At 33.8% G+C, this 13,437-nt stretch overlaps 3 protein-coding genes and 1 non-coding gene across 4 annotated transcripts; 1 reads left to right on the top strand and 3 right to left on the bottom strand.

The window, feature by feature from the left end:
* Window positions 1-592: 592 nt before the first annotated feature.
* LOC112422322 (U2 spliceosomal RNA) lies at window positions 593-784 on the bottom strand. Its single transcript, XR_003012688.1, has one exon. It is a non-coding gene; the product is annotated as a U2 spliceosomal RNA (small nuclear RNA).
* A 902-nt stretch (window positions 785-1,686) lies between these two features.
* Window positions 1,687-2,561, top strand: LOC25494502 (putative pentatricopeptide repeat-containing protein At1g12700, mitochondrial). The gene is made up of 2 exons (XM_013597904.2): window positions 1,687-2,052; window positions 2,175-2,561. The coding sequence occupies exons 1-2, from the start codon at window positions 1,687-1,689 to the stop codon at window positions 2,559-2,561; spliced, it is 753 nt and encodes a 250-aa protein (XP_013453358.1).
* An 834-nt stretch (window positions 2,562-3,395) lies between these two features.
* Window positions 3,396-5,720, bottom strand: LOC11436182 (pentatricopeptide repeat-containing protein At1g71420). Its single transcript, XM_003610849.3, has one exon. The coding sequence runs from the start codon at window positions 5,718-5,720 to the stop codon at window positions 3,396-3,398; it is 2,325 nt and encodes a 774-aa protein (XP_003610897.1).
* Window positions 5,721-12,669: 6,949 nt separating this feature from the next.
* On the bottom strand, window positions 12,670-13,080 carry LOC112421929 (uncharacterized). Its single transcript, XM_024784111.1, has one exon. The coding sequence runs from the start codon at window positions 13,078-13,080 to the stop codon at window positions 12,670-12,672; it is 411 nt and encodes a 136-aa protein (XP_024639879.1).
* Window positions 13,081-13,437: the final 357 nt, after the last annotated feature.

Below are 13,437 nucleotides of genomic sequence, written 5' to 3' on the forward strand. Positions count from 1 at the left end.
TGTACCTCTAGGTTGTTTTGCTTCACCCATTTTGGTTGTTTTTCTTTCTTTTGTTTATACTAGGTCGGGTTTCATGGCCCCATTATGGTCGTTTCTCCGAATATAAATAAGATTGTGTTGCTGTTCAAATTGACCCCCTTAATAAACGTGAAGTTTGAAAAATGATGATGTAAAAAGGAAAAACACGAATTTGACCTATGTAAGATGAGATTCTTCCCATTTTTCCACTATTTTTTTTCTTCTCATAGACATAAAGTTCAAAAAGAGATTTAGATGTTGAAATTTTTTCATGATATTTTGCAATCATTTAGAACATTAAAATGTCTTTCCACATAAAAATTTTAAATTTTTTTCCGACAAATAACAAATTAATTATGAATTTTTAAAAGTCAACTTGAATTGATCTCAATCTCAATATGGTACAAATTATGAATTTTTAAATTCTCAATAACCCAAAATACAAATCAACAAAATTTTTAACGTTTACAAAGACACCTATAAAAATCTGTCCTTATGTTCTAAGGTATTAATTAATTATGATTTTCATTAACCATAATTAAATTAAATAAAATAAAAATTATAACTTGTATTGGTAAGGTGCGCCAGCTCATGCAAGTGCAACACATAAGCAACACTCAAGAAATCAAGTAGCAAGCTACTCGTGACTTCTCCCCCTTAAAAAAGTAATTTAATATCGTGTGACCCATTTGGACCACATATCAGATATTAAACTGATAAGAACAGATACTACACTTGATCTTAGCCAAAAGGCCGAGAAAGGTATGAGTTAAAAGATGCACTCGCTTCTTATTTTATATCTCACATCCACTCACTTGCTTTCTGAACTAGCGATGTGGGACTATTTGCAATAGCCTGGGACTAGCTTGCTCTTGTATGGCATGGCATGGCCAACAAAGACCAATTTCCAAACAAAGGATACGTGATTTGAGCTTCCAACAAGGACAAATCTCATGCCAACAATACATTTTACAGATTTTGAGAAGCTCTCCAATGAATATTTTTAATCCCTGGATGAAGGAAAATGAATGGAAAGCGAATAAAAATGATGGCTGCAGTCCTATGAATTGAGTTTGAGTCTTTCTTCTCCCTCCTTTTCTTCTAATTCCAAACTCATTGTTGAGGCCGCTCAAACAAGTGCCTCATGAAGTGTTATATCACTTCTGGAATTAAATATCAGCTCTAAAACTAAAGTAGCTTAATTGGAATCATACATTTCTCCAAGGCCAGCCACAAAGACTGCTAGAAACCATTTTGTTTAACAATGATGCTCGGAAAAATTGAATGTTATGCTCACAAATATCTTCACTCCTACACATAATAATCAGAATAAATACGAGCATTAGCTATCATGAAATGAAACCACAACTTTGTTTCATACTTTCTTAGAGGTGAAGATGTCTAGAAGTGAAGATATGGTGGTGCTGCTGTTGCTGCGGATGTTTCTATTATTCCCAATAACAAATTTCCATGTCCAATATTTGTTTCCTCCTCCTCATCCTCCTCCTCCTCATTTATACTGTCTAACGTGTTTCACTTTGATAATTTTGCTGTTCCTTCTAGCACAATCAATGATGTCGTTTCTGCTGAATTGTGGTTAGGTGCCATGCTCTCTCAAGGTATTGGTTCCATATCCAATTACAACACTCTTTTCTCTTACTTTGCGACATGGGGGCATACACCGCTGTTATTTCTCATGCTCAACAATTGGAATCCCGGTCTGATCAGATTCAGGTTTTCCCAGACATTGATACTTGGAAAATCCTCATCACTTGTCACTCTAGAAAATGTAAGATGGCTTCAGCTTTCTCTTTATTCTATAAACTCATCAAGTCCGGTCATCATCCTAGTACTTCCACCTTGAATGATCTTTTCCATGGTCTTTTTCTCCAAGGTGGGATGCACAAAGTATTTCCCTTTTATAATGATGTCTTATTAAAGGGTTTTAAGTTAGACGAGACTAGTTATTATTTTCTAATCAGTGGGTTATGTAAGATAGGAGAAACTGAAAAAGCCATAGAGTTGTTGAGACAGGTACAGATTGACGGCGGCTACATAGATTTTTATGTCAAGTCATTCTATAACTCATATTCAGACTATGCAAAGATAGACTTGTAAACCAAGCCTATGATTTATATTCTGAAATGATTGTAAAGAACATCACCCCTTGTGTTGTCACATATCATAATCTAATCTATGGTTATTGCATCGTTGGTCAATTTAAACAAGCAATTGCCTTGTTTAGAAAATTGGAGGCATTAAAATACATGGATCCAAGTGTTTATGTTCCTACTGAAAGAGAGGTGAAAGCTGCTAAAAGTACAACTGCTCTTATGATAAAAGGTGGTGTCAAACCTATTGTTGCTGGTTATCACTCGGTGATTGGTGAACCATACAAAGGAGAAGGACAAATCGATAAGATTGCACAATTGGTGGAAACATTGCGACGTTACAAATTAAACTTTGCCGGTACAATTCGACTCCGATTAATTATGGTTATGATTATACCAAAGAGACTATTTAATGTGGGCTTGTTCAACTAAGCATTGACGTCATCGAAAGACAATGGTTGCAGACCAATTAGTCTCTCTTTCTCTGTAACATCTAAGAAAATAAGAATGGTGCAGTGGAACTTGTTTGTGGTGTGTAGTTTACATGCTTTCTAGTTTTATGCTTTTGTTTTTCATTTCACTTCTGTATGTTAGTTAATTGCCAAGTTAATGGACAATAATAATGTTTAATGTACTCTTTAATCATGCTTGTATTTGGCTAATTTATACCCTTCGAACAGATGGTATCTATGTTTCTTATTTTTTGCTCTTTGATTATGCCTATGATTGTCTTGACTTATGACATTTTCTTTGAGACATCAGAACCAGTAATTAATGTTGATTGTTACTATTTTAATCCAAGATGTGAGTGATGGATGGATTTTCTCATTTGATTAGGAATATAAACATGTAGAGATTATAGAAATAAAAGGACCCACATATAGTGTTTTAAGATTTGAGTGAGAGTAAATGTAAAACTCTGTTCCAATACATTATCCGTCAGAGGAATGAAAATTCTAAATCTAAAAAAAGCACATCCCAGTACTTTTCAGTTAAATCAAAATTTACTTTGTTCCAGAGGCAGTAGGTAGTATGTATACAGTATATGTAATACTAGTAGTGCACCAGTGGCATGTTAATACATTCAAACTAAAGTTGGAATAGAATAAAATGAGATAAGATGAAATACACCAGAGTAAAACAATCATTTCATTGATTCCATATTTTATGATGAAAGTAGAATAAGATGGAATAAAAATAAAGATTCCATCTCATGTTCCACAAATTAATAGTCATTGCACCCAATGGGAGAATGCTGGTGGTATGTTACCAATAGTCATTACAAGAGCATGTTGCATATTTGAAATGGTGAAAGCGATTTGAATCTCTTACGACAATCTCCTTCTGAAACAGTTTTGACGCTAATTTCATAAAGTTATGACAATCCACACAAATACGAATATTCTTCATAATTTTAATGACATTTCCAGCACAAGGCGAAATTCCTTCATTCATTATAGCAAATACCAATGCCATCTTCTCACTATGATGAAACAATTGGTCTTCTATGTGCTCCACTTCAATGTCATGCAAAGCTGAGCCAATCTCTGGAGCATAGCCCATTTCTTTCAATTGTCCAATCAATGTCTCGAGCCGGCTCAATATAGCCTGCCTTTTCGGATGATGTTGGCCACCAGATGTGAATTCATGAACCTGCTTCCCGACCTCAACCCAGCTTAAACCAGGTCTTTTTCTCACTTTAGAGTCTCTCATTTCCTTCCGAATCAATCCAGCTTCAATAAAACTACCTCCAGAGGAATATATGTTTGACATTTGTATGTACGCCAACGAGTTTTTAGGATCTAACACTTTGAATTTATCGGCTGCCAATTTGGCCAAGTCAGCCTCACCATGCTTCCTGCAAGATCCGAGTAATGAACTCCAAATTACAGAATCAGGTTTCATTGGCATTTTGCGTATCAACTCCTCTGCCTCAAATATCTTTCCAGCTCGTCCGTAAAGGTCAACCATGCAGGAATAGTGATCTAAATGAGGAGCAATACCATGACTTTCAGTCATAGAGTTGAAAATTTGTGTTCCTTCTTCAACAAGTCCAGCGTGGCTGCATGCCGCGAGAAGCGCAACAAAGGTTGCAGAATCTGGATGAACATCCATTTGCTTAAAGAGATCCAGTGCATCTTTAGCTCGACCGTGAATGGCATAAGACTTGAGCATTGAATTCCAAGAAACCAAATCGTGGCAACCCATTTCGGTAAAAACTTGTTCAGACAAAGCTAAGGAGCCAGACCTCCCATAAGCATGTATCAAGGCATTTGAAACAACTGTGTCGTTGTGAAACCCTTGTTTCATTACTTGTGAGTGAACTTCGGTTGCATTTTTCTCAGTGACAAAGTACGCGCAAGCTTTTAAGGCAATTGAGAATGTGTGCCGGTCCAACACAAAATTTTCTCGATGAAGTTGACAGAAAAGAAGGAAAGCTTGCTCAGGATCGCGCTCTGCAAACACAGAAATAATAGCAGTCCATGACACAATATCATGTTCACCGCTTGTATCAAGGAAGAGCTTAAAACAGTCAGAAATGTGACCCCCTAGGTCTGCATAGGATTTTACCAATGCAGTTACCACTTCAACTTCTGAAATAAGACCACTTTTAACTGTGAGACAGTGTAATTGAAAACAGTTCTTCAGATGATGTGTGTTGTTGATGTCATCCGAAGTACTCATGCAATGATTCAAAGAAGATAAAACACCGAGTAACGTGGTACTGTTAAACCTAATTCCATTGCAATACATATGCGCAAACAGACCAATAGCTTTGTCGCCAAGTCCACGGAATTGAAAACCTGAAATCATCGAATTCCAAGATATAAGATTTCTGTACTCCATCGACTTGAACACCATCCACGCATCATCCGTGGTTTGATCACAACTTCCACCGAAACCACCAGAACACTTGCTATACATCGTAATAAGAGCATTTGCAACATATACACTGAAATCCAACGACATTTTCAAAGCAGCAGCATGTACCTGCAAGCCATATTTAACATCTTGCTCTTCACAAGCACAGAGCACACTTGCAAAAGCAAATTCATTGGGTCGAAAACACGCCAACATACCAGAGAATAAAGCGAAACACTCTCTAATTAAACCAAACTGCGCATACCCAGAAACAAGAACAGTCCAAGAAACAAAGTTTCTTCTCGGCATTTGATCAAACAGGTAGCGTGCATAATCTAAATGGCCACATTTACAGTACATGTTTAAGAGGTTATTAGTAAGAAAAATATCATTTTGAATTTTGGGGTGTTTGTTAAGTATGTAATGATGCAATGCCATGCCTTGTTTGATGTATTTTTTCTGAGCACAAGCATGGAAGAGAAATGCATAGTCTTGAAGGGTTAAAGAAGGGTTGGTGTAAACAAGTGAAAGTGCTTTTTCAAGGTTTCCTTGTAATGAAAGAGTGTGTATTTGTGTGTTTACGTTTCTGGCTATGGTTTCTGGTTGTGCAATTGAAGCGTAATAGAGATTCTGTAATATACAAAATTTGGGGAACACATGGTGCATAAGCTTTTTGGATTGCAACATCAATGTGGTGAAGTTATTTGCACCAAGAAATATCATATTCATTGTGGCTTTATTTGAAGTTCGATAAAGTTAGAAAATGTTAGTAATTTGATTATTGATAAGAAATGCACAACTCGTTTTGTGGCATATGTAAAATTTACATATCAACAAAAGCTTTACGTAATGTTGATTATTAAACCAAATCCCGACAGGTTTAAATGTAATGTTGATGCATTCTTTTCTCAAGTTCTGAATTGGGTCGGAATTGATGTGTGTATTCGAGATGATGAAGGTTGTTATGTGTTAGCCAAAACTGAATGGATGACTCCAATCCTTGATGTGGAATTGGGTGAGGCTTTAGGTTTATTATCAGCAATGTATTGAATTCACGATCTGCAGCTGTGTATTGTGGATTTTGAGCTTGATTCCAAGACTGTGGTAGATAGTCTTTATGGTAAGAAATGTGGCGTCTTTAATTTTAGCGCAGTGATCAATGATTGTAAACGCCTGTTAACTTATGATTTAGTAACCTCTGATGTTAGGTTTATTTGGAGACAAGCCAACGAAGTCGCTCATAGTTTGGCTAGAGTGGCTTCGCGTCATGCTAGTTTCCATATTCATATTAAAATTTCATCTTGTATCTCTATTATTATTATGAAAGAAATGCAATAAGTTTCTACGTAATTTTCATTTTGATAAATAAAAGTTTATGCGAGTTGTATAGCAGTTAAATAAGTTGTTGGCTCGACTGAACACGGTCTGGTCCGATGGACCAACACGTATAAATAAGTTGAATTGGATTAGCTCAATTGTTTGATGGACTTTTAAAATTGAGCCCGACTCAAACATGAATGATTTATGCGGCCTGATGAGTCAATCCGACAAGTATACTAGTTTTTAAAAAAGTGATGAGATGTACAACATAACTGTTTGAAAATTCCTTTTAGACTTCTAAAATTGCTCTAAGACACTCTAAAACTACCATGTATCTTCAACGCCGGTTAACGTCGTTCGCTTCTTAAGTGTCGTTGCAAACATATTTATTATTTATGCGGGGCCAAATACCATGTTTGGTCCTTTTAGTTTAACAAAATTCACAAGTTAGTCCTTTAATTTTCAAAAGTTTTAAATAGATTCTTTTAGTTTGACATAATTCTCAAGTTAATCCTTTAAGTTTCAAAAGTTTCAAATATGTCATTTTAGTTTATAAATTATTTCTCTCTGTTGTGAGTTAATAATTAATTGATGTTAATGTAGCCGTTAAATTGTTGACTTGGATCAAAACGCTGCCTTTTAAAAGCTTCAGGGTGTCAAAATGTTACATTCAATGATCACAAATATCATTTTATCACTATAAATGTCGTTTAATAGTGCTAGAAAGACATTTGTTGTTGTAAATAGTTGTCTTTCTAGCATTATAAATGATCATTTATGACCATTACCTTTTAAAAGGGAGCATTTTGATTCAAGTCAACAACTTGATGGCTACATGAGCATCATTTGACAGCAGGGGTAACAGTGAAATAGTTTATCAACTAAAATGATATATTTAAAACTTTTAAAACTTAAAACACTAACTTAGAAATTTTGTTAAACTAAAAGGATTTAATTGAACTAACTTGAGAATTATATCAAACTAAAAGATGAAAAGTTGTATGGGTGGCATGCAATGCAAATATAATCAAGCACATTAAATTCCACCAAGAAAAATGCTTTCTTAACTAGTGCAGAAAACTAGGCAGATGTGTCATTGCATTATTTTTCCACAACACTTACTGACATGGAATATGAATAAGAAGCTAAAAATATACTTCCTCCGTTCTAAAATATAAGCAAATTTGATTTTTTAGGTTCATTTAATTAATGATGTATGTGGTTTATATTATGAACCATATATATCATTAATTGAATGAACCTAAAAAGTAAAATTTGCTTATATTTAAAAACGAAGGGAGAAGCACGTTTGCAAAGAAAACAACTAGGAACGAGGGAGTAAATCTACAGACACTACAGACACTAACCAGAGTTCTAAACTCATCTTCGGTGAGATGAAAAAAGGCCAGGCACACTTTAGGGTCCTGTGATGTTTTTGTAATTGGTATTATTAATTGTCAAATGCATATGAGAAGAGAGGTAATTTATTACAGGATTGCAATATACTACTCGTATCTCTAATTATATATAGATTACACTTTAAATCATTTTAGGAAGTCAAATATATTCTTGCTCAAACTAATACGATGAAATATCCCCTCTCCTCGTTTCATATTTTCAATCCGAAACTATTATAATTATTTTCAATCCCAAGCTAATATAATTATTATTGAAAAAAAATACTATTATAAATATGATTCAAATAAACAGCAAAAATATGCATGAGATATATCTTTTCCTTACTCATAAAGATAAGAGAATAAAATGTCAATATATTTTTTGAAGATTTTAAATTTAAAATATGACATCATTGAAATTTCTTCAAAGAAGACATAATTAAGATATCATTAGAATTTATAATTTATATTTCTGTTCAAAATATTTTTAAAATTTGTTTTTTATTTAAATATATGTTTTAGAAATATGTTTTGCATTACAATTTTTCTCTATATATAGAGTCATGAAAAGTTTAGAGAAACACAACTATGTCCCATAATTTTCCCAATACAAACACAAAAAAACCCATCAAAATAACCCTTCTTATAAGCTTCTCTTTTATTCAAATAAAAAATCTAGAACCCTTGTTCTCCAACATAAGTTATAGTTTGCTATCATTAATCTTTGCCACTGCACAAAAAAAAAAGTTATGAACATGAAGAAGATCGAACAAGATCCATCCTCAAACTCGAATTCCAACAAGCCTAGTGATTATGTGAAGCTATCAAAAGATGATTCGATTTGCGGATCAAAGGTGCCAAAGCACGGTTTTTTTTAGCAATATACAAGTGGGTTCAGCATCTTGTTTTTCTAAGAACAAGGAAGAAAAAAGTGAGAAAAACAACGACGAGAAGAATTTGAACTTGAGGTCTTTTTCATGCTTATTTTGCAAGAGAAAATTTTCTACTTCACAGGCGTTAGGAGGGCACCAAAATGCTCATAAGGCAGAACGTGCATTAAAAAAGCAACGTAAACTAAGGTATGATTTAGGTTTAGGAGAACCTCACTTTAACCTTTATTTTAGTTATCCAAATAGCTTTTTTACATCCCCTTATTATCGGAAACTCGGCGTTAGAGTGGAATCTATGATTCAAAATCCATCTTACATTAGCCCTGGGATTACCTCACATAGTTTTGGCCCTTTTGGGTATAATAATGGTGCTTTGGGTTTGCAAGAGATGTTAAACCCTTCTCTTGTTAGTTTGAGAAATATGGAGGGTAGTAATAATAATAGTGGAGTTGGGATTCTAGGTATTGGTGGTGGAACTACTTCAAGCCCTTTTGGGTATAGTAATGGTACTTTGGGTTTGCAAGAGATGTTAAACCCTTCTTTTGTTAGTTTGAAAAATATGGAGGGTAGTAATAGTACTAGTGGAGTTGGGGTTCTAGGTATTGGTGGTGGAACTGCTTCAAGGATTGAAGATAGCAAAAATAACAAAATTTGTGGCATTCTAAAGTGCGGAGATTCTTTCAAAAATGTTGCTTCAAGTTCAAACTCAATCATAGATAAGAAAAACCCTAGGATTATCCCAAATGGTTTTGGTCCTTTTGGGTATAGTAATGGTGCTTTGTGTTTGCAAGAGATGTTAAACCCTTCTCTTCCTCTTGTTAGTTTGAGAAATATGGAGAGTAGTTATAATGGGGCTGGAATTCTAGGTATTGGTGGTGGAACTACTTCAAGGATTGAAGATGACACAAATAATAAAATTGGTGCTATTTTTAAATGGGGAGATTCTTCTAAACATGTTGCTACAAGTTCAAACGCAATCATAAAAAATAAAAATATTGTGGATGCTACTACCACCAAGGATGATATTGATATGTCGAAGTTCAAAGCTGAAGAAGAATCCTCCAATTATGATTCATGTGGGCTTGATTTGTCACTAAGACTTTAAATTTAGTTTTTATATTTTGTTTTCATGTCAATGTTGCTGCTGATTTGATTGATACTCTCTATTTGAACTTAAGTCTTAGTATATTTTTTTTTTACTTGATACTCTCTATATAACTGCTATTTTAAATTGATCGATATTGATACTCTCTGGTTGAGCTTAAGTCTTAATAAATATACAGTATATACTTATTATAAGGCTATTATTAGTAGAAACCTTGTTTTGACTGCTAGCTTGATTAACGACATTTCAATATATACGATAAATAGATATTGCAATACATAATGTGGAATGCAATATTCAGTGTGGCTTTATTTGAAATATGAATATGATAACGGTACGTAAACTAATTTGAAGAATTTGTGCTTATTTGCATGTCCCAACAGGCCTTTCATCAAGAACCCTCTAAGCAAAATGTTTTCATAAATATAATGAACTGGCCAACTGGGGTGATTAAAGTGTCCTTCTTTACAAAATTTGGAGTAACAGGCATTATGTAAATATGGATAATGTAACATTGACGCAATTGTTAATGTTTATGTTTAATAAATGATGACGTGACAACCTAGGACCCTTTTTTTGTTGTTGTTGAAAACCTGTAACCCGTTTGATTATTGAAATGGTGATTATCTATTTGAATTACTCCTTCCGTTTGAGTTACTGTTATTTTGAGGATTTGGTTTGTTGCAGTCATAAAAGCACGAATTTACGACTGCAGAGACCACTGAATCAAACAATGCAAATTTAAAGGTTGAAATTTTCATTTTTCATAAAAAAAAAAAATGATCATGTTAGAGTTAAAAAATACATGAAATTCGTCAAGATCTAACGGTGCAAATTTAAAGATTGTGCAAATGAAATTGATCCAACTCTGACATAGTGATTTGAATCCGGTTTTTCTTTTCTCAAGTGAATTCGTGTTCTTCTTTGTACACTAAATTTCGACAACCAATGAGAGGAAAAATACATTTTAAATATGTTTTTTTGAACAAGCCTAAATGGAATATGATATATCAAAGTGAGTGATTCATCTTGCACAATGCGTGCAAAGAGAACCACCCAAAAGTTTGTACAAAGTTATGTTACTGATACCTCAGAAATAATCATCACGAAATAGAAAGAAGAAACAAAACAAGTTAAGCACCTGTGCTCGTGATTTTCGGATATCAAACCATTAACTGATTTGAATCGTTAATCTTTGAACTCTCGATTTTTATTCGTGGGAAGGGAAAAAATGAGTAAAAACCCTCATCGAGACTTTGGATTCGGGGGTTGGTTACGCGAAGGGAAGGTGCTAGCACCCTAAGCGTCTACGGTATTCCGTAGGAACCTCTTACCTAATTTATCTTGTGCTAAATTCATTGCTTATTTGAAAATTATTACCTAAAAAAATCTAAGTGAAAGAATGGAGGGAGAAGAAGTATGTTTTTGGTTATTTTTATTTGATTTGGAAGGATAAAAATCCTATGCCTACATACCCTTAAAGAAAAGGGATCAAAACCAATGTAGTTCACCTAAAAAGTTTCTTTTTGGTGGGTTGGTTGATTTTAGATTTTAGAAAATGGTTTTAAGAAGGGATAAGAGGCCTCAAGGCATGAGAGAAAATAAGGTGAGGTTGGTCAAATTTTAATTACAAGAAAATCAGGTCTATTATGAATATTAATTCAATTAAGCATTTGATTAAGAAAAATAAAAGGAAAAGCAACTTGGGTTACAAGCCAAGGTTTATTAAGAAAATATTTTTGGAGTTTTGCATGTTTTTGTTGTTTTTGAATAATAAATGAAAATTAAACTAACGGAGCAATAAAAATAAAAGCGCGTGGATTTTTGTAGTGACGTTGGATCACCACAAAATCCCTAATCTAATTTTTTGCATTTTTTGGATATATCTAAGGCGGTAAGGAAATAAAAGGACACACACACCCACACACTTTTCTCATTTATATTTACATTGGACCTAAATACATTCTAATTGCTGGAAAATAAATAACAATAATTAAAATGCTAAATAGAAATAAAATAAAAATGTAAAAATGCTAAAAAGAAATAAAAATGCAAGAAAATAAAAGAAATGGACTACCGAAGGGACAAAATTCCGAAGGGACTTTTCCGAAGGGACTTATTCTGAAGGGACAGAAAAAAAAAGGGAGAAGAAAAGAATAGCTCGTTAACACAAGCTAAATAGGGAGAAGAGAGAAAAGTTCTTTGACAACTCAAGAGAACTTTTCGGTGTGTCAAATTGTGTGGAATGAGGGCTCTATTTATAGGTGAGGAGGTTGATGAAAAAAGGAAAAAAGGTTTAATGGAAATGATGGACAATTATGGTGAATTTTGAAAAAGGAATGTTAAAGTTGACACTTGACTTGAAATTTTTTTTAGACCTTGTACATTTTATTTTGGACCTATTGACACTTTGTTTTTTTTTTTGACACTAATTAATTAAAAAGAAATAAAATAAATCTAATACGAAATAAAATAAAACAAATTAAACTAAATCATGTAAAGAAAAATAAAATTAAAAGATCGAAAATAAAAATTATTAAATATAAAAAAAGTAACTAATCTTAAAATTAAAATTAATAAAAGAAAATAAAAAGAGAAAAGAGGGTCCGACTCGGAATAAAAAATGAGGTACTTCAAAGTAACCTCTTTGTCAAAATTTCGTCTGAAACGGCGAAAATTCCCGACTTTAAAAATACGAATAAAATGGGTAAGAATAGAGGAAAGTGGTCAAAATTTGGGGTATGACAGCACCCATACAAGATAAAGGGTGTCGCCACCGGTCAGTGTAATTGTAGGCGAAAGTAATCAGACTAGCCTTTAACCATTGGAAAGACAACAGCTTCACCTTGTCCGTTATTTGATGAAGATCCAAGGCCTTCTGATTAAAAAATCGGTTGTTCCTTTCTTTCCATATTACCCAAACAGACGCTAGCCATAACAATTTCATGTGGGAAGCGGTAACCATGCTATGTGACTGAACTGAAGAAAATGATCACGAACCCTGAACCAACAAAAGAAATGCCTAACCATCGCTGAAGAAGGCACCACACACCGCTAAATGTTGCGCACCCAAAGAACAAGGTACTGACGGTCTCCTCAGAGTCACAATCTCCAACACACCTATTGTCATCATGTTGAAGCACACGACGCCGCACAAGATTATCTTTCGTCGGTAGTCTGTTACAGAGCAGTCTCCAAGCAAATAAGGAAACCTTCACCGGGACATGCTTATGCCAAACATCAGAAAGCAACTCACTTTCAGGAGGTTCATCAACCGTCGTGAGAAAGTGATAACTCCCCTTCACAATATAACCGTTAACAGGATCGAGGAGCCATTTCCACTGGTCATGTTCGTTGTTTTCATAAACATAACACATTTCAGTATATTGTAAATGAATATTACCGGGTGAAACAACTCCTTAACCATCAACTAATCATAATTAATTTTGAATTCTAACATTATTAACCATAATTTAAGTGTTTAAATATATACATTACACTCTAACAAATAAAATATATATGAAATTCATTAAATCGCTCGCTCTCTAAAAATAGATATTTATTAAATCACAATTTGTCTTCAAATACTCATATAAATTTAAAACACGCGGTTAATAACATTGAAAATTGTGTTTAATTGTGTTGAATATAATCAAGTAACTGAGGTCAAATGGTTAATGAATGAGATTCATCAATGACGAATTGTTTAGGAAAACTTGAGTTAAATTCCTAAG

The sequence above is a fragment of the Medicago truncatula genome, chromosome 5 (assembly GCF_003473485.1).
Source record: "Medicago truncatula cultivar Jemalong A17 chromosome 5, MtrunA17r5.0-ANR, whole genome shotgun sequence".
In the NCBI taxonomy this organism is placed as follows: Eukaryota; Viridiplantae; Streptophyta; class Magnoliopsida; order Fabales; family Fabaceae; genus Medicago; species Medicago truncatula.

Excerpts from the sequence above, each read along its gene's own strand:
- LOC25494502 (XM_013597904.2), top strand. The coding sequence starts at position 1,687 with ATGGGGGCATACACCGCTGTTATTTCTCATGCTCAACAATTGGAATCC. Across the intron at positions 2,053-2,174 it reads CCATAGAGTTGTTGAGACAG|AACATCACCCCTTGTGTTGT; the intron begins GTACAGATTGAC and ends ATGATTGTAAAG.
- LOC112421929 (XM_024784111.1), bottom strand. The coding sequence starts at position 13,080 with ATGTGTTATGTTTATGAAAACAACGAACATGACCAGTGGAAATGGCTC.
- LOC11436182 (XM_003610849.3), bottom strand. The coding sequence starts at position 5,720 with ATGAATATGATATTTCTTGGTGCAAATAACTTCACCACATTGATGTTG.